At 32.8% G+C, this 18,189-nt stretch overlaps 1 protein-coding gene across 1 annotated transcript in view; it reads right to left on the bottom strand.

The window, feature by feature from the left end:
- LRRIQ3 (leucine rich repeats and IQ motif containing 3) overlaps positions 1-18,189 on the bottom strand; it is a 178,367-nt gene that overhangs the window by 61,839 nt on the left and 98,339 nt on the right. Inside the window, exon 5 of the mRNA XM_044236435.1 lies at positions 10,845-10,974. Coding sequence (XP_044092370.1) covers positions 10,845-10,974 — 130 coding nt within the window. The remainder of the gene's footprint in view (positions 1-10,844; positions 10,975-18,189) is intronic.

An 18,189-nucleotide genomic window follows, 5' to 3' on the forward strand; every position in this document is an offset into this window, starting at 1 on the left:
CACTTTCGGATTATGTGACCTTGGATAGATTATTATAGCTTTTAAAACTCACTTTCCTCATTCCAAAACATTAATAATAAACTAAGTTTTTACAATGTGATATCATCCAGCACTGGAATGACTAAGACATTTCAGTTTTTACACTACATTTGTTGTGGCTGCACAGAACCTTCACTTAAGAGAGAAGTCAGTCAGGACTCAGTATGATTTATGAATGATATTTTCCAAGGGTTCAGTCATCCCTTGTCTGAGACAGGATAGTTGTCCCAAAACTCCCTACTTCCTCCTCTTGTTCCAACTTTTCCTTTCTTCTATATACTTAATATAAAATATGGCTCAATTTAAAGTCAGCTCAATTTAAAATATCAATATAGGCTTTGGATTAAACAGAAGAGTTTAAATAACTTAAACACATTTTTGTTCCCTCTTTGTACTCTGGTACCATGATCAAAAAGGAAAATTAAAAAAACAAAAACAACAAAAACAAAAAACACTCTAAGACAATGAGAAGGAATCAGTGACACCAAAATCATTTGGAAGCTAGAAGCACATGGATGAAAAGTAACTGATAACCAGCCACTATGAAGTTGAATATTACGGTTTAATGTGGACAAGCAAAGAAAAAAGCAGATTCACAGTGCAGAACACTAAAAAAGGTGGGGAATTTGAAACATGGTTTAAAAAAATTATTTGAAAGGCATAATTATATCAACTGATATTTGGCAACCACACATAACCAGGTGACTCTTTCATCCATTTGCTCTTAGACTAAATATTCACCCTCTTGAGAAGTTAAACCAAATAAACTATGGACTCAAGGGCACCAGGTATAGCTAAGGATTGGCAGGGATAATTGGAGAATGACTGAAAATTGGAGGATGAAATGAGAGAATAGCAGTTACTCACATATCACAGGCAAAATATTGGAAGAGTCTTCTTCTGAAGAAACCTCATATTACACGTCCCTGAATAAAGACCCTGGACCTCACTAAATTATCCCACATTAATGCTTACAAGTCAATAAAACTCAACCACATTTATGAGCAGTGTTTCCAAGTAGCATTTCAGAAACTTAAATATGAGTGAACAAACAAGGATTAGCAACATTTTTCACAAAAGCTTTAAGAAGAAAGTAACTTAGGGAAATAGAAAAATATACCATGGAGAAGAACCATCCACAAAAAAAAAATTATATGATATTATTATCCTCCAAGATGTAGAGAAGATATTGCATCTATATTGACCATAAAATAGAATTTTTAGAAACTTGATTACATAATTATAAGGAGAGGATAAAATTGAGTAAACACCCCAGAAGAGAGGACAAATATAAAAAAAAAAAAATGGGGAAGTAAGGGATAAAAAGTAAGAGAGTTAGAGGATCAGTCCAAGAAGTCCACCTGAATAATAGGAGTCATAGAAAGAGAATACACAATGGAAAGAATGGTGAAATAAATAAAGAATAATTTGTCAGCATGATGGCACACAAGGAACGCTCACATCCTTATTCTCCCTTAGAAATATCCCATAAATAACTGCAGAATGACCATAATAACTTAAAAGGAGTTCTAGAAATGAATAAAAGATTTACGGCAACCAAGTAAACACCCAAATAAGAAAAAGTCACAATCAAAACAGCAAGAAATTTTGTGGCACTTTTACTTGCCCTTCACTACTCTCTCCCCAGTGTGGTGTAGCATAGTCGGGAAGAAGCAGTCCATTTTTAATTTCTCTCCCTTAGGATGGAAAGAGAAGAATAAAACTTGTTTGGAATCTTCAAGCTTGCCTAAAGGACTGGTTTGTCTCTCACCTGACTCAAATCCTCAGGAGAGGAATGGCAATATAGTTTAGATATCAGGCTGAAAACCACTAAAGGCAGTAATGATACATAAAACTGCAGGGGAATTGCAAATCCACAGACTCCTGGGAGAAAAACAATTGAGGACAGAGAATACAAAAGAAAATCTAAGGCCCCAAAATGAGGCGGGGGAAGACTCTGAGAAATTAAGAAACTGAAAGACACCTGGAGAAAATCAAAAGAAGAGAAAACCATACGCACACTGACCCAGAGGGAATGTCTGCCCAGAAGAGATCTAAGAAGACTTTAACCCTTAACCCTAAGCAAATCTCAAAGCTTAGGGGTTTACTAAATAGTGAAAGTCTTCCATGCAAGTCAGCAAATATTGAAAGAAGTAGCTGTTTTCAGATGTCCAATTTTCAACAATCACAAAGCAGAGAAAAAAAAATAGGGAAACAAGTTCCATTTAAAGAAAATAAATCCTCAGAAACTGTCCCTGAATACACAGATCAGACTTACCAGATAAAAACTTTATTTGTAAATTTCATTTTAATTCCAGTAGAGTTAACATACAGTGTTATATTAATTGCAGGTGTACAATGTAGTGATTCAACAGTTTTTTACATTATTTGGTGCTCATCAAGATAAGTACTCTTTTTTTAAAGATTTATTTATTTGAGAGGGAGAGAGAGAGAACAGGGTGGAGAGGGGGAGGAGAGGGAGACTGAGTCATAAGCAGATTCCACACTAAACACTGAGCTGGATGCAAAGCTTTGTCTCATTACCCTGACATCAAGACCTGAGCTGAAACCAAGAATCAAATGCTTTAACCAACTGTGTTACCCAGGTGCCGCAAGATAAGTACTATTAATCCCCTTCATCTATTCTACCCACCTTCCCACTCAGCTCTCCTCTGGTAACCATCAATTTGTTCTTTATAGATAAGAGTCTTTATAGATAAGAGTCTGGTTTGGCTCTCTTTTTGTTGTTCATGTGTTTTGTTTCTTAAATGCCACAAATGAGTGAAAGCATATGGTATCTGCCTTTGCTTATTTTGCTTAGCATTATTCTCTCTACCTTCATCCATGTTATTGCAAATGTCAAGGTTTCATTCTTTTTTATGGCTAACTAATGTTCCATGGTATGTATGTGTGTGTGTGTATATATATACACATATATTCTTTATCCATTTATCTACGAATAGACACTTGGGCTGCTTCCATAATTTGGTTATTGAAAATAATGTTGCAATAAATATAGGGGTGCATAGACTTTTTCAAATTAATGCTTTCATATTCTTTGGATAATTGCCCAATAGTGGAATTACTGGATTATATGATAGTTCTATTTTTTAAATTAACATACAATATATTATTTATTTCAGAGGTACAGGTCTGTGATGATCAGTCTTACATAATTCACAGCATGATAGTTCTATTTTTAATTTTTTTTTGATCCTCCACACTGTTTTCTACAATGGCTGCACTAGTTTGCATTCCCACCAACAGTGCATGAGGTTCCTTTTTTCCACATCCTCACCAACACTTTGTTGTTTCTTGAGCTATTGATTTTAGCCATTCTGACAGGTGTGATGTGATACTCATTGTGGTTTTGGTTTGCATTTCCCAAATCACTAGTTATGTTGAACATCTTTTCGTGTTAGACAAAAACTTTAAAATAACTGTTTTAAATATGCTCAAAGAGACAAAGGAAAACATGGGCAAATAATGAAAGAAAATCAGAAAAATAATATATAACCAAAACAAGATTAGCAATAAAGAGATAGAAATTATTTAAAAGAATTAAATAAATTTTGTAGCAGAGAAATAAAATAACTGAATTGAAAAACTCACTAGCATTTCAACAGCACGTGTAAAAAAAAAGGAAAAAATTCAGCAAAATTAAAGGTGGATCTTTTGAAATAATAGAGTCTGAGGAACAAAAACAAGAATAGAGAAAAGTGAACAGGGAATAAGGAACTTGCAGCATACTAGCAAATGGATCAAAATATGCATTTTGGGGGTCCCAGAAGAAGAGAATAAGAAACAGATATGTTACTTGAAGAAATAAGAGATGAACCTCCCAAATTTGAAGAAACACATACATTTACAAGCTTATAAATGCTGACTAGGATAAGCAAAATGAGATACACACTGTGAGGCATTATAAAGAAACTGTCAAAAGAGAAAAACAAAGAAAGAATCTTGAAAGTCACAAGAGAAAAGTGATTCTTTACATACCAGGGGTATTCAATAATTTGCAGATATATCAGCAGACACTTTGCATGCCAAGAAGCAATAAGAGGATATATTTAACGTGCTGAAATTTAAAAAAATAAATAAATAAAAAAATAAAAACAAACAAAAACAAAAACAAAAACACCACTGTCAACTGAGAATTCTATATTTAGGAAAGCTCTATGATAATTACTTTTATGTGGTAACTTGGTTAAACCATGGTAACCAAATATCTGGCCAAACATTATTCTAGATGTATCTGTAAAGTCATATTTTAGATGAGATCGACATTTAAAGCAGTAGACCTTGAGTAGAGACAAATATGAGCATTATATAATAATAGGCTCAATTCACTAAGAAGATATAATAATTAAACACATATCCACCAAAAATCAGAGGAACAAAATAAATAATACAAACATCTACAGGTTAAAGACAGAAATGTAAGCATTTCTACAATAATAGATTTCAATACCTCATTTTCAACATTGGATATAACAACCAGAGAGAATATCAATAAGAAGCAGAGGATTTGAGCAATATTATATTCAAACTGGACCTAACAGACAGATACAAAACACTCAGAATATACACTTTTCTCAAATGCACATGGAACATTATCTAGGATATTCAATATTTGGGGCCATAAAACAAATCTTAATAAATTTAAAAATACTGAAATTATTCCAAGTATATTTTTTTATTCAAAAGGGAATTAAGGTAGAAATCAATAACATAAGGAAAACTGGAAAATTCATAAATATGTACAAATTAAATGAGATACTCTTAAATAGCCCATGAGACCAAAAAAAGAAATCTCAATGGAAATTATAAAATATCTAGAGACAAATGAAAAAAAAAAAAAAAACACACAGTATACTGAAATTTCTGGGATTCAGCAAAACCAGTCTTAAGAGGCAAGTGTATGATTATAAATGATTACATTATAAAAGAAGAACAGTATCAAATAAACAGTTTAACCTTAAACTTCATTGATGTGGAAAAAGAACGAACTAAATTAAGCTAGGAGAAGAAAGAAAATAATAAATATCAGAGAGGAGATAAAATAGTTATAAAAACAACATAAAAAATCCATGAACACAAGATTTAGTTCTTCAAAATATAAACAAAATTGATAAAGCTTCAACTAAAAAGATAAGAAAAAAGAGATAAGGCTCAAACTAAAATCAGAAGTTAAAGAGGGGACATTGCTATGATTTTACAAAAATAAAAAAGATTTTAAAAAACTGTGAATAAATGTATGCAAATAAATTATATAACTTAGGTGAAAAAGATAAATCCTTGAACTTACACAATCTACTAACACTGAATCATGAAAGATTCAGTGAAATCAAGAATCACTGAAATCAAGAAAACCTAAATAAATCTATAACTCATAAGGAGATTGAATCAGTAATCAAAACCTTCCCAACAAATAAAGTAAAAGATCTAATGACTTTACTAAGAAAGAAGTAACAGCAATCCTTCTCAAACTCTTCCAAAAAACTGAAAATGAGGGACTATCTCTTTACTCCTATGAGGCTACATTATCTTGATTGATACTAAAGCCAGACAAATAAACTAAAAGAAAAGAAAAATAATATTCTTTATGAATACTGATGCAAAAAATCCTCAAGAATCTATTAACAAACTCAAAGGAGCAGCATATTTAAAAGATTATATAACTGGATCACGAGGGATTTATTCCTGGAATACAAGAAGTGATACAACATATGAAAATCAATCTATGTAATACACATTAACAGAATGAAGGAAAAAAACATGATTACCATAATCAATGCAGAAAAAATATTCTGACAAAAATTCAAAACCCTTTGATGATAAAAACACTGAAACAGTAAATAAAAAAATTGGAAGAAACTAATAAAAGTCATATAAGAAAAAAAAGAACACATGCAGCTAGCATTTAAGATCAAGAATAAAATACTTAGAATAAACATAACTAAGGATGTGAAAGACTTGTACACTGAAACCTACAATATGTTGCTGAAAGAAATTAACAGGAATAAAAGAAAAAATATATATTTGTGGACTACAAGACTTAATATTACTAAACTACTACTCAATTTTTAGCAGTCTATAAATTCAATGTACTCCTTATAAAAATCCCAATGACATTTTAGCAGAAATAGAAAAATTCATCCTAAAATTCATATACAATTTCAAGGGACCCCAAAGAGCCAAAACAAACCCGAAAAAGAAGAAAACTATAGTTCTCACACCTCATTATTTTCAAACATACATTAAACTATAGTAATCACAATAGTGTGGTTCTGATATAAAAACAGACATATAGATCAATGGAATAGAACAGAAGTCCAGAAGTAAATGCTTGCATATTGGATCAAATGATTCTCAAAATGAATATCAAAATGGTAGGGTTATGGACATTGGGGAGGGTATGTGCTTTTGGGTAAATTGGAAGTGGAGGTGAACCATGAGAGACTATGGACTCTGAAAAACAATCTGAGGGGTTTAAGTGGCGGGGGGGTGGGAGGTTGGGGTACCAGGGGTGGGTATTATAGCGGGCACGGCTTGCATGGAGCACTGGGTGTGGTGAAAAAATAATGAATACTGTTTTTCTGAAAATAAATAAATTGGAAAAAAAAAAGATTCAATAGGGATATAAAAACAGCAATATAGATCAATGGAATAGAATAGAAGGCCAGAAGTAAATGTTTGCAAATTGGATCAAATGATTCTCAAAATGATTATCAAAGTGATTCAATAGGGAAAGGATAGTCTTTTCAACAAATGGTGCTCAGAGATGCCTGGGTGGCTCAGTTGGTTAAGCGTCCAGCTCTTGATTTTGGCTCAGATCATGACCTCAGGTCATGAGACTAAGCCCCATATCTGGCTCCACACTGTGCATGGAGCCTGTTTAAGATTCTCCCTCTCCTCCTTCCCCTCATACCCCAAGGCACATGCCCTCTTTTTCTCAAAAAACAACAAAAAAGTCATGCTTAAAAAAACTGGATTCCATGTGCAAAAAGGTAAAATTGGATTATTACTTTACATAATAAACAAAAATTAACCCCAAATAGATCAAAAATTTTGTGCATGAAAGGGTACTATCAATGAAGTAAAGAGGCAACCCATAGAATAGGAGAAAATACTTGCAAATCATACATTTATAAGAGATTGATATCTAGAATATATAAAGAAATCCTGCAATTCAACAGCAACAAAAAAGCAAACACAAAAATAGGAAATGGACAAAAAATGACTTAAATAAACATTTTTACAAAGAAGACATACATATGACCAATAAGCACATAAAAAGATGCTCAGTACCACTGATTATTAGGGAATTACAAAATAAAAGCACAATGAGATATAACCTCATATCTATGTGTTTAATGGATGGCTACCATTAAAAAGAAGAAGGAAAAGAATAATAATAATAAGAAGAAGACGAAGAAGAAGAAGAAGGAGGAGGAGAAGAAGAAAAGAAAAAGAAAAAAATAACAAGTTTACTCAGGATGTGTAGAAATTAGAACCCTTGTGCACTGTTGCTGGGAATGTAGAATTGTGTATCTCCTGTAGCAAACAGTATGGTGATTCTTCAAAACATTAAAAGTAAAATTATCATATGATCCAACAATTCCATCTCTGGCTATACATTCAAAACAACTGAAAGCAGGGTCTCAAAGAGATATCTGTATAACCATGTTCATAGTAGCATTATTCACAATAGCTAAAATATGGAAGTAACCCAAATGCTGGTTTAGATAAACAAAACATACAGCTGACCCTTGAAAAATGCAGGGATTAGGATCACCACTCCCCTGCACAGTTGAAGTTCCATGAATAACTTTGGCTCCCCCAAAACGTAACTACTAATGGCTTACCATTAGACCAAAAATCTTTCTGATAACATAAACAGTGAATTAACACATATTTTGTATGTTATATGTATTATATACTGTATGCTTATAATAATCTAGAAAAGATGTTATTAAGAAAATCATAAGGAAGAGAAAACATATTTATAGCATTAGTATTTATAAAAAATAAATCTGTATAAGTGAGTCTGCCCAGTTCAAGGCTATGTTGTTCAAATGTTGACTGTAATGGAATATTTATTATTAAACCTTAAAAAAGAAAAACAAATGTGACATGCTTCCACATATATCAACTTTAAAGACATTATGCTAAATAAAATAAGCCAGTCACAAAAGGAAATATTGTGTGATTGCACTTATACGACATACCTAAAGTAATCAAATTCTAGAGAGAAATAGAAAGTGCTTTTAGAGGTTGAGGGTGGGGGAGGATTGGGTGTTACTGTCTAATGGGCACATAGTTTCAACTGAAGAAAAAAGATGAAAAGTTTCCACAGATGGATGGTCATGATGATTGCACAATATAAACATACTTAATGTACATTTAAAAATGCTTAATAAGCTTTATGATACATATATTACATTAAAAATATAAGAGAAATACCCAGAACTGAGGGATATAAATTTTCAGAATGAATAACTACAATAAATTGAATAGAAAAACAATCTGGCCAAGCAACCAAATATTTATGAGACAAATCACTGTGAAATTGCAGAATACCTGGTATAAGAAACAATGCTAAAAGTTTCCAGTCAGAAGGGAAAAACAATAAATAGACATTCATATATATCAAACTAAGAACTAAATGGCAATGGACCTTTCAAAGGAAACACTGGAAGTTAGATGATAAAGCGATCTTTAAAAAAATCTGAAAGAAGCTCTATGCAGTCAAATAACCAACCAAACATATAGGTAGCATAACAGCATATTTAGGCTTTCAAGGTTTTAAAAAATTTACCTCCATATATAATTTCTCAGTAAACTCATAGAGAAGGCACTGTATTAAAATAAGAAAATAAACCAAGAAAGACCAAGATAGAGAATTCTGGAACTTAGAGTCCCTACATAGCATGGAGACAATGAATTCTTAGGATCACAGTTGAAGAGATGTACACCAAAATGGAGGGTCTAAGAGCAGGTTTAGAGGGTAAGCAGTCCTGATTAAATCAGCAAAATGAAAGGTGCAAGCAGAAGTATCGTGAAAAAAATTATATATGTGTGAGTATGTTTGGGGAGAGTGGTGGTTTGAATGGTATGAGATTTTCAAACAAGTTTTCAAAAAATAGTATAAAAAAGCACACATATCCTAATATATTATATGGCTTAGCTGTGAACAATATATACACAGCCATAACAATTACAACAGTAAATATTAATTTATCTCCAAACAGTAGTGATATAATTCTATGGGGAAAATAGAGGAGGGAATATATAAGTGTGTGTATTATGGAGGATTTAAAAGAGAATTAAATCTCCATCTTTCACAATGGAAATCTGTAAATAATATCTACCCCCCCAAAAAAAGATATTTTAGCAGAATAAGCATGTTACTTAGAAATACAAAAGTAAACAGCAGAAGAGTTACAAGATAGTATCTTGGGGTATCAGAAAGATTACGTGTAGTGGTATGGTGCATGGAACTACTATTTTTCCATCATTTCATTTTCATTTATAAATCTGGGAATTAAATAATCATACAAATAAAATTGCTTTTAAATAATGTAGAGCTTTATGAAATGTATATATAATATACATGAAACTAAACACTGTATGTTAAAATAACTGTTGTAGACATATTGTATATACATGAAACTAATGGATAATTGATGAAATATCAAAAGCCACTGACAAATAAGGAACTGGTAGAGATAAAGTATGACAGTTCATATACAAAGAAAATAAAAGGGGATAAAGATGCCATGATGAGTTTTAAAAAGAGAAAGATTTGAATGTTTAAGAATTAAAAGCTCTGAGAAAGAGAGAAATGAGGAGTTGTTCAATAGATTTAAAATTCTGGTTACACAAGATAAAGTTCTAGAGATCTGCTGTGCAACATTATGACTAAGGTTAACAATATTGTATTACGCACTTAAAAGTCCGTTGAGAGAGTAGGTCTCAGGGTAAGTGTTTTTATCATAATTTAAAAGATTTAAGAGAAAACCTTGAGAAAATTGAAAATAATTTTATAAAAATGATTATATGATTTTTCTGTGAAAGATAGAGGTAAAGAATTCCATCGATCGCACATAAAATTTTATCAGAAAAAATTCTGCAAAAACAACAAAAAGAAGTACACATTTGATAACCAAAATCCTATTAACATAAGATAAAATTTACTTTATCGACAAAACAATTATGTTCAAAGCCTGAAGGAAATTAAATATTATTACTTAATTGAAATCATTTATATTAACCTAATACTTGACAGATTTCCTGAAAGAGGAACCACGCTGACATAGCTATACAGCAAGAAAGCTATCAACTCAATATGGTTCCTGCCTACACCTATTTCTCTTAATTACCCCCTTATGCTCAAAATCCAGTTCTTGATAAACATGAAACAACTTTCATTTAAAAAATATTAAGTGAGATATGCATATTTTCTCTAAAATCTCAACCTATATTTCATAGAATCGTATATATATATTTTTTAAAGATTTTATTTATTTGACAGACAGAGATCACAAGTAGGCAGAGAGGCAAGCAGAGAGAGAGGCGGGGAAGCAGGCTCCCCACTGAGCAGAGAGCCTGATGCAGGGCTCCATCCCAGGACCCTGGGATCATGACCTGAGCCAAAGGCAGAGGCTTTAATCCACTGAGTCACCCAGGTGCCCCCAAGAATCATATATTTATAGTTCAAAATTAACATGACTAATTTCTAATGAATTTACTTTTCATCAAAATATATTCATACATATAATTTAAAGATTCATATAACTAACCTCTTTGAGTGAGATGTCTTGATTTTTTTGATTTTATACCAATTTCTTTTGTTTTCAGTTCATATATAATAGAAGAAACATGTTTACTCTGTTCTCTAGAATTTTTTAAATAAACAGGAGAATGTATAATCTGTGGAAACAAAATAAAAGCAATGATAACCACAATAATGTCTGTTATATACTTTTTTGAGTTCTCAAAGAACTCTCACATTTATTATACACTATAATGATTTATTTTATTTTTTAAAAAATACCAAGAAAAACCTGTCATATAGGCAGAGTTAGGAAAAGATGTAAAGAGCTCTATTGTATGTGATTTTGATAAATTGTCTATTAAGAGTTAATGATATACTTTGGACCACGCTTGAAGGGAGACTGAGGGGAAAAGGGTCCTGTCAGGAGGGTGCCATGACAAAACAAAACAAAACCCACCAAGAAAAACAAGGAATAAACAAAGAGAAGAAAGACTGTGTTGCCCAAAAATCCTAAAGAAAGATTTAGGTTAAGAGAGGGTAGACAAAACTATTTTATAGAATACTAAAAAGGGTAGTAACACTGAAAGAAAGATAAATGGGACCAGAATTATCACAAATCCTTTTTTTTAAGATTTTTAAATTTATTTATTTGATCCCAAGTAGGCAGAGAGGCAGGCAGAGGGCGGGGGGGTAGCAGGCTCCCTGCTGAGAAGAGAGCCTGATATGGAGCTCAATCCCAGGACACTGGGATCAAGACCTGAGCTGAAGGCAGAGGCTCTAACCCACTGAGCCACACAGGTACCCCGAATTATCACAAATCTTAAAAGTACAAATGGATCTTGTATATGTGGAAGGAATAACAAGCAGAATATTGAAAAAGAGCTTGGTGGAGAGTTGGGGGCACTATCAGATGTAAACTAAAAAATGTCTGTAAATTGGTTGGGAATATTTTAATAATTAATACTGTGTTGTCTACCTTTGTCTTCACCGTCTATCCACCACAGTGCAAAGGATCCACCAGGTCATCAGAAACCCAGGCATTTTCAAAGTTTATCATCTCTTTCTTACCCTCTACATGGCTTCTATCCTCAAGGTTTACTCATGAGTCAAGATAGCTACTAGAGCTCTACACACAATGTCTGTATCTCAGTCAGCAAGATGGAGGAAAAGGGTAAAATGACAAAAGGGCATAGGCCATGTGTCTTAAGGTACTTTCCCAGAGGTCCTTCAAAAAACTTGTTTATATCTTATTGACCACTCATAGTGACAAAGGAGAGGGCAAGCAATGCAATCTTTTTGATAGGTACTTTGCTGCCTGGAGTAAAATTTCAGGGTTTTTACCAAGAAAGAAGAAAAGGACAGATATTGGTAGGCAACCACAGTATACAACAGAGAAAAAGATCAGAATTTTGGAAGGGGATATACATTTGTATTTTGAGATACATTCCCAGGGACATTATGCATTCATTCCTTGATGAGCACCACTGGCCTAAATTCTAAGGACTCACAAATTTGTCTTCAGTAGTATTCCTTTCTGAGTTGTTTCCTTTTTATGTAGTACCTATGGGCTGTGCCCTTTCACTCTGGAAAATCTCACAGAAATCTCATACTCGATAGAATTTAATTCCTATCTTTCCTCCAAACCTATTATAACTTATTTCTGGTTTTGGTGAATAGCACCACCTTCATCCAAGAAGATAGGAGTCACATAAACTCTCTAATATGCAGATAGGATTTTGAAATTAAAAAAAGCAGATAGGATTTTGAAATTTAAAAAAAAAAAAATCATTGTATTCCCCCTACCTTGACCTGCCTACTTGTCCAAACCTCCTTTATTCTACAATTTAGGAGAAACACTTGGATATGTTTCCTGGTGCCCTGTTTTTATAATTTTCTGCTTAAATTCCTATAATGCACAAAACAGATGTATTTAACTGAATAGCCTTGAGTTTCTATCTTTTAAATTTTATATGTGATATTCTCTAATTTATTGAAAACAATCTGTCTTTATGCACTGACTCATTGTGCAAGCATTTTTTAATGCTCAATGGATACTAGGTATTATGTAGTCCTGGAATGAATCTCAGTTATTATTCTTCACTAAAAATCCTTCACTAGTTATCTTACATAATTTCTTTCCATTCTTCCTATGACAAAAATACTAGTTTTTGCTAGAAAGACAGGTAAGCAGTTACTTCTGAGCTTATACATTCTCCTTATATTAATTTTTTTTTTCTAAAGTTTGTGAAGGGGGCGCCTGGGTTGCTCAGTGGGTTAAGCTTCTGCCTTCAGCTCAGGTATGATCTCAGGGTCCTGGGATCAAGATCTGAGTTGGGCTCTCTGCTTAGCAGGGAGTCTTCTTCCCCCTCTCTCTCTGCCTGCCTCCCTGCCTAGTTATGTCTGTCAAATAAATAAATAAAATATTTAAAAAATAAAGTTTGTCAAGAATAACTATAATATATAATATCAACACATTATCAAAATATAACATTATTTTAAGTAATATTACTGCTATTCTCACTTGGGTCCTGTTCTTTCTATTAAACAAAGTATTACAAAAATAATGTAGCCTACTCTTCTGCAATCAATTATGTAAAAATCAATTGTAAATGCTTCTTCAACCTCAAATTCATCTATCAGTCCTCTTCAATTAGTTTTCTGTATCATTATTATTGTGTTTTCTTACTTCTATAAATTTTGCTCTATTTTTATAACTACTGTCTCTCTCTACTAACAATGCAATTCATCCTACATTAAAAATCATCCCCAATTCTATATAAACCACAAAAATGGACTCTTTCGAATGTAAGGATATGTTTAGCAATCTATTTCTAACACATATTCTTCTGTCTTTCCCTGAAAGAATAAAGGAAATTTTTAAAATAAGTGTGTATCTGTCAAATCTGAGTATCCAATCTCTTTGGAGGTCTGGGGAAAGATGGCGGAGAAGTAGGAGACCCTATTACCCTATTTCAACCGGTCCCCTAAAGTGAGCTTATTATGTACCAGGACACTCTGAACACCCGTGAAATCAGCCTGAGATGTAGGAATATACACTTCTGGATCTTGAAGGGGGCAGAAGACTCCAGTGGAGAGATAAAGCAGCGTGGGAATCTATCACAAAAAAAATTAATTTATAGAATCATGAAATTTAAAAATTAGATACTGAAAGAGCACCTGAGTGGCCCGTTGAGTGTCTTCCTTCAGCTCTGGTCACACACCCAGCTTCTCCCTCTCCCTCTGCCTACAGCCCCCCACCCCTGGTTTGTCCTCCTCTGTCTCTCTCTCTGTGTCAAATAAATGAATAAAATCATTTAAAAAATTAGATACTAAAGTTTTACATTTTTAATATTTTTATTATATTTAAAAATTAAATGTGTAGTTAGTAAATTCCTTTCAGAAATATATTTTCTTTAGTTCTTCCACTTACTCTTTTTCATATACAAGGATGCCATTCCTTGTCATCATTTAAAATAATTTTCCTTTCCTTGGCTTTTATAAAAGAAGAATCTGTGACAAAGTTTGCATATATGACAGTGAAACAAATCTAGGAAGCTGAGCATCTAAATCCCTAAGTAAACTGAGACTTACACAGGCTACCAAGGTAAAGAAACTGTGCTTTTCTGTATACATAGTACAAGAAGGAAAAGACATGATATGCCCCTTACTGATACTCAAAATCATGAAGAAGGAAAAGTTATCAGAAGACTGAGGATAATCTAATAAATATCTTGTTTTCAATAGCAGAAAGTCTATTCTATTAACTGACATACTGTAATCCCAATACAGGTCCTCAATAATTTTATAAAGTAAAGGATATTTGGTAGCATTTAGAAGAGGAATAAATCACCAGGGAGGAGTATAAGTTAACAAGTGAATACATCAGATATAATTTCATTTTAAACAGGGTCAAAATTAACTCAGCTTCAAACATCCTCTATATGATAAACCTTTATTTCTGTAGTATGTCCAGATAAATGTTTTCACAATTTTGGAAAGATAACATGATTCGATGCAGATCAGAGATGTTGAGTCATCACATGAAAGAGAGTAAGGATTCATAAAATGATGCAACCTGAAGTGAGATCTCTAATGTCATAAGCAGACTTGTTAGCCCTATCACAATCAATATTTATGCAAATGATTTGAATAATAATAAAAGGAAATGTTTATGACATTTTTAGATGAGGTGTCAAAAGAACAAAACCAGTTAACACAAGATAGAAATTTTAAATATTTTCAATAGACAGGAGCAATCAACCAAATTAAACAGATGAAATGTAATAGAAATAAATTTTACAATTGGGCAAAATGCATTTCATCACTGCAATATATAATGTAATTTAAAATCTTGAGTGATAAGAGGATACAATATTGTAATTAAAAGAGCAAATTAAGAGTCCATTGTAGGATGACCTTATGCTATGTTAAGCATTTTATCTAGAATGAAGAAAATCACACATATTACCATATGTGTAATATGGCCATATGTCTTACCAAATTAATTTCTGATGAGAACCATAGTTGAAGCACTATGTCAGGTCAGGGCAACATATTTTCAGATGAGGATAGATAATCTGGAACGTGAAAAGACAGCAGCCTACCTACTAAGTTATTTTTTTAAAGTAAGCCCTACATAAATAAGCCATATTTAAGTCCAGAGTAGAAAAGAGGCAACAAAGATGGAGATTCAGGCTTCTTACCTCCCCCAATTACCACCTCCCTCATCTTCTAAAATGATAGCAGACTCTTGTTCAAACCACAAGAACTTAGAATTTGTTCTCTATTTTATGCTCTTTCCTGAAACTCTTTATCCAAGCCATCAGCAAATCTTGACAATTATACTTCCTATATATATTTCAAATCTGTCTTCTTCTCTTCCTTTTTTATATTACTTCTCTAGTCTAAGCTATAGTCACCCCCTCTAACCACAAATGGTCTTCTGTTGGCTTCTGCCTTCACACCAGATCTTACAAGATTCAGTTACATTTATCAAAAGATAAATCTGATCATGTTTATTTTTAGCTTTACATTTCCCGATTGCTGTCCAAGGTGCCAGTCCTTACTATGAGCTTGAAAAGCCAGCAAATATGGCCCTGGGTCACATAGTCAAATTCATTTCATTCTACTCTTGACTTTATTCATCATAATCTGACAACATTGGATTTCATTCAGTCCTTTGAACCCAACTCAAAACAATCTACTCCAGGCCTCAGGTCCTTGTGCAAGCTCTTTGTTCTATCTAGAATACACTCCTACACTTTTCGTGACTAGCTTCTCTTCCTTGAGGTCTTAACTTTTATCTCCTCAGAAAAACATTCTATGGCAATTTTATGAGAACTAGAACTTCTCCTATTACTCTATCTCAGCAACCTATTTATTTTATTTACATTTATCACAGATTTGTTCACTTGGATTATAACTTGGTTTTCACTTTTTGTTTTTTCCTAGAATCCATCTAGTTCACCAGGTAAGGACTTTGCTTGTCTTCCTTACTTACTGCCAAGAATGGCCCCTGACTCTCAGCAAATATTCAATAATTAAATGCTAACTATTTATTACACAGTAATAAATAGTAGCAAAGACAAGTACTAGAAGGAATGAGTGGAGGTTTAGGAACTTTGGTTCAATATACTACAAAGTGAAACTCCATTTTCAGAATGAGTCCAGCCAGACATAATTTAAAGACAAATTCCTAGCTTGCATTTTTTAAAGGATTCTATCCCAAATAACACTTTCCAACATTTTCTCTTTTAACCCTGAAATCTCCATACTGTACAGTTACTCCAAAGCTTTTTACTCAGCAACACTTTTACAGCTCTTTCATCCCCTTTTTCATCATGTACATCAACTTAAACTCTTAATTTTCTAGAGTCTCTTCTACTTAACCATTCCTCAATATGTTACATGTACAAAAAGCATAAACATAATCATCTGGTAAGAATAATCATACATCTACTTGGGCACATTACTCTACTGTCTGTTGTTCTACATCACAATAAACCAGAGAACCAAAATGGCAATGAAAGAGCTCTCCTTTGACAGTACTATAGAAAAGCTAGGAAAAAATAATCTATAATAGCTACAAAAGCTGGGAAAGACATATGTATATGAATTAATCTCACATAATCATAAGAAAAAACTTTCAGAACATTACTGAAAATTGGACTAGATTAACTGTGCTGCTATAGAACTTCCTATAATTGACAAACTAAGTACATGCTTGTAAAATATCAGATGGATGACTGTACCAAATATTTATTTTCCCCGAGAGATGATAATTAACATTTAAAAATTGAGAAGTGGTGACTTTCTAGACCAAGGGTAAATATTTTCTACTAAACTCTTCTGTCTCAGAAAATCAAGATTCATTTTCAACCCTTAACAGTCTGAGTTAGTGTTAGTTAGTATTCTAAGACTGTAGTTTTGTTTTCAGATTATGTATGACACAAATCAGAGCCCTTTAATTTTAAAGCATATTATAAGTCTTTAACCAAAGCAGATTAACAGAGACTCAATGTTATATTATCTAGTCGTATACTATTTATACTACAGTTGACCAAGCATTTGCTTTGTCTACATTATATATGGTCATTGTAAGGAGGCTCCATTTGAAGGATTATCTCAAAAACCTCTTTAGAACCATTAGTTCTTTGGTATCCTACCACCTGTTTTCTCTTCCTTTTGTTCCCTTTCCTCTTCCCAGCTAAGACATCATCTTTAAAAGTGCTAACTTTAATAATATACTAAAACCCAAACTAAAAACTTTACCCTTTTTCATCTGAATGAAAACTATTAACTCTACTGTTTAGCTACATAGCCTCTCATTAAGTTTAGCAAGCAATAACTTCAACAGAGGAGAGGCTAACATACACTTGAACTCTGCTTTTAAGACTAAGCGATGGTTAACAGGGGGAAAAAAAAACATGGAAAAAGGGGAATGATTTAAAATAAAGTTTTATGAGAAAAATTACTTTTTAAAAATAGTCCCCTAGAAGCAACTGACAGGTTTAACTGCTATTTGAAAAACTGTTATTATCTAGTATTTGTTCCCAATCTTACTCTATCTTAACAGAGATGACTAGAAATGATAATACTCTGGATACATGAGGAAGAGAATTCACAAAGGATGACCTGGATAAACAAATATAGGACACATAGTAAATAGAGAAAGAAGTGTGACATTTCTCTTCTATACAAAAAGTAGCCATGGGAAATGAAGGTGACTGAATATTATATTTTGCTGCAAATTTCCATTTAAAGAACACATGGGGAAAAAAGAATAACAGGTATGTTCCCTCAGTTAAAGAATGGTTAAGGTCTAAGGTCCATCATTACCAAGATTAGAGGTGTCAATGTGTAAATTACTG

This window comes from Neovison vison, chromosome 2 (genome assembly GCF_020171115.1).
Source record: "Neovison vison isolate M4711 chromosome 2, ASM_NN_V1, whole genome shotgun sequence".
Taxonomy (NCBI): Eukaryota; Metazoa; Chordata; class Mammalia; order Carnivora; family Mustelidae; genus Neogale; species Neogale vison.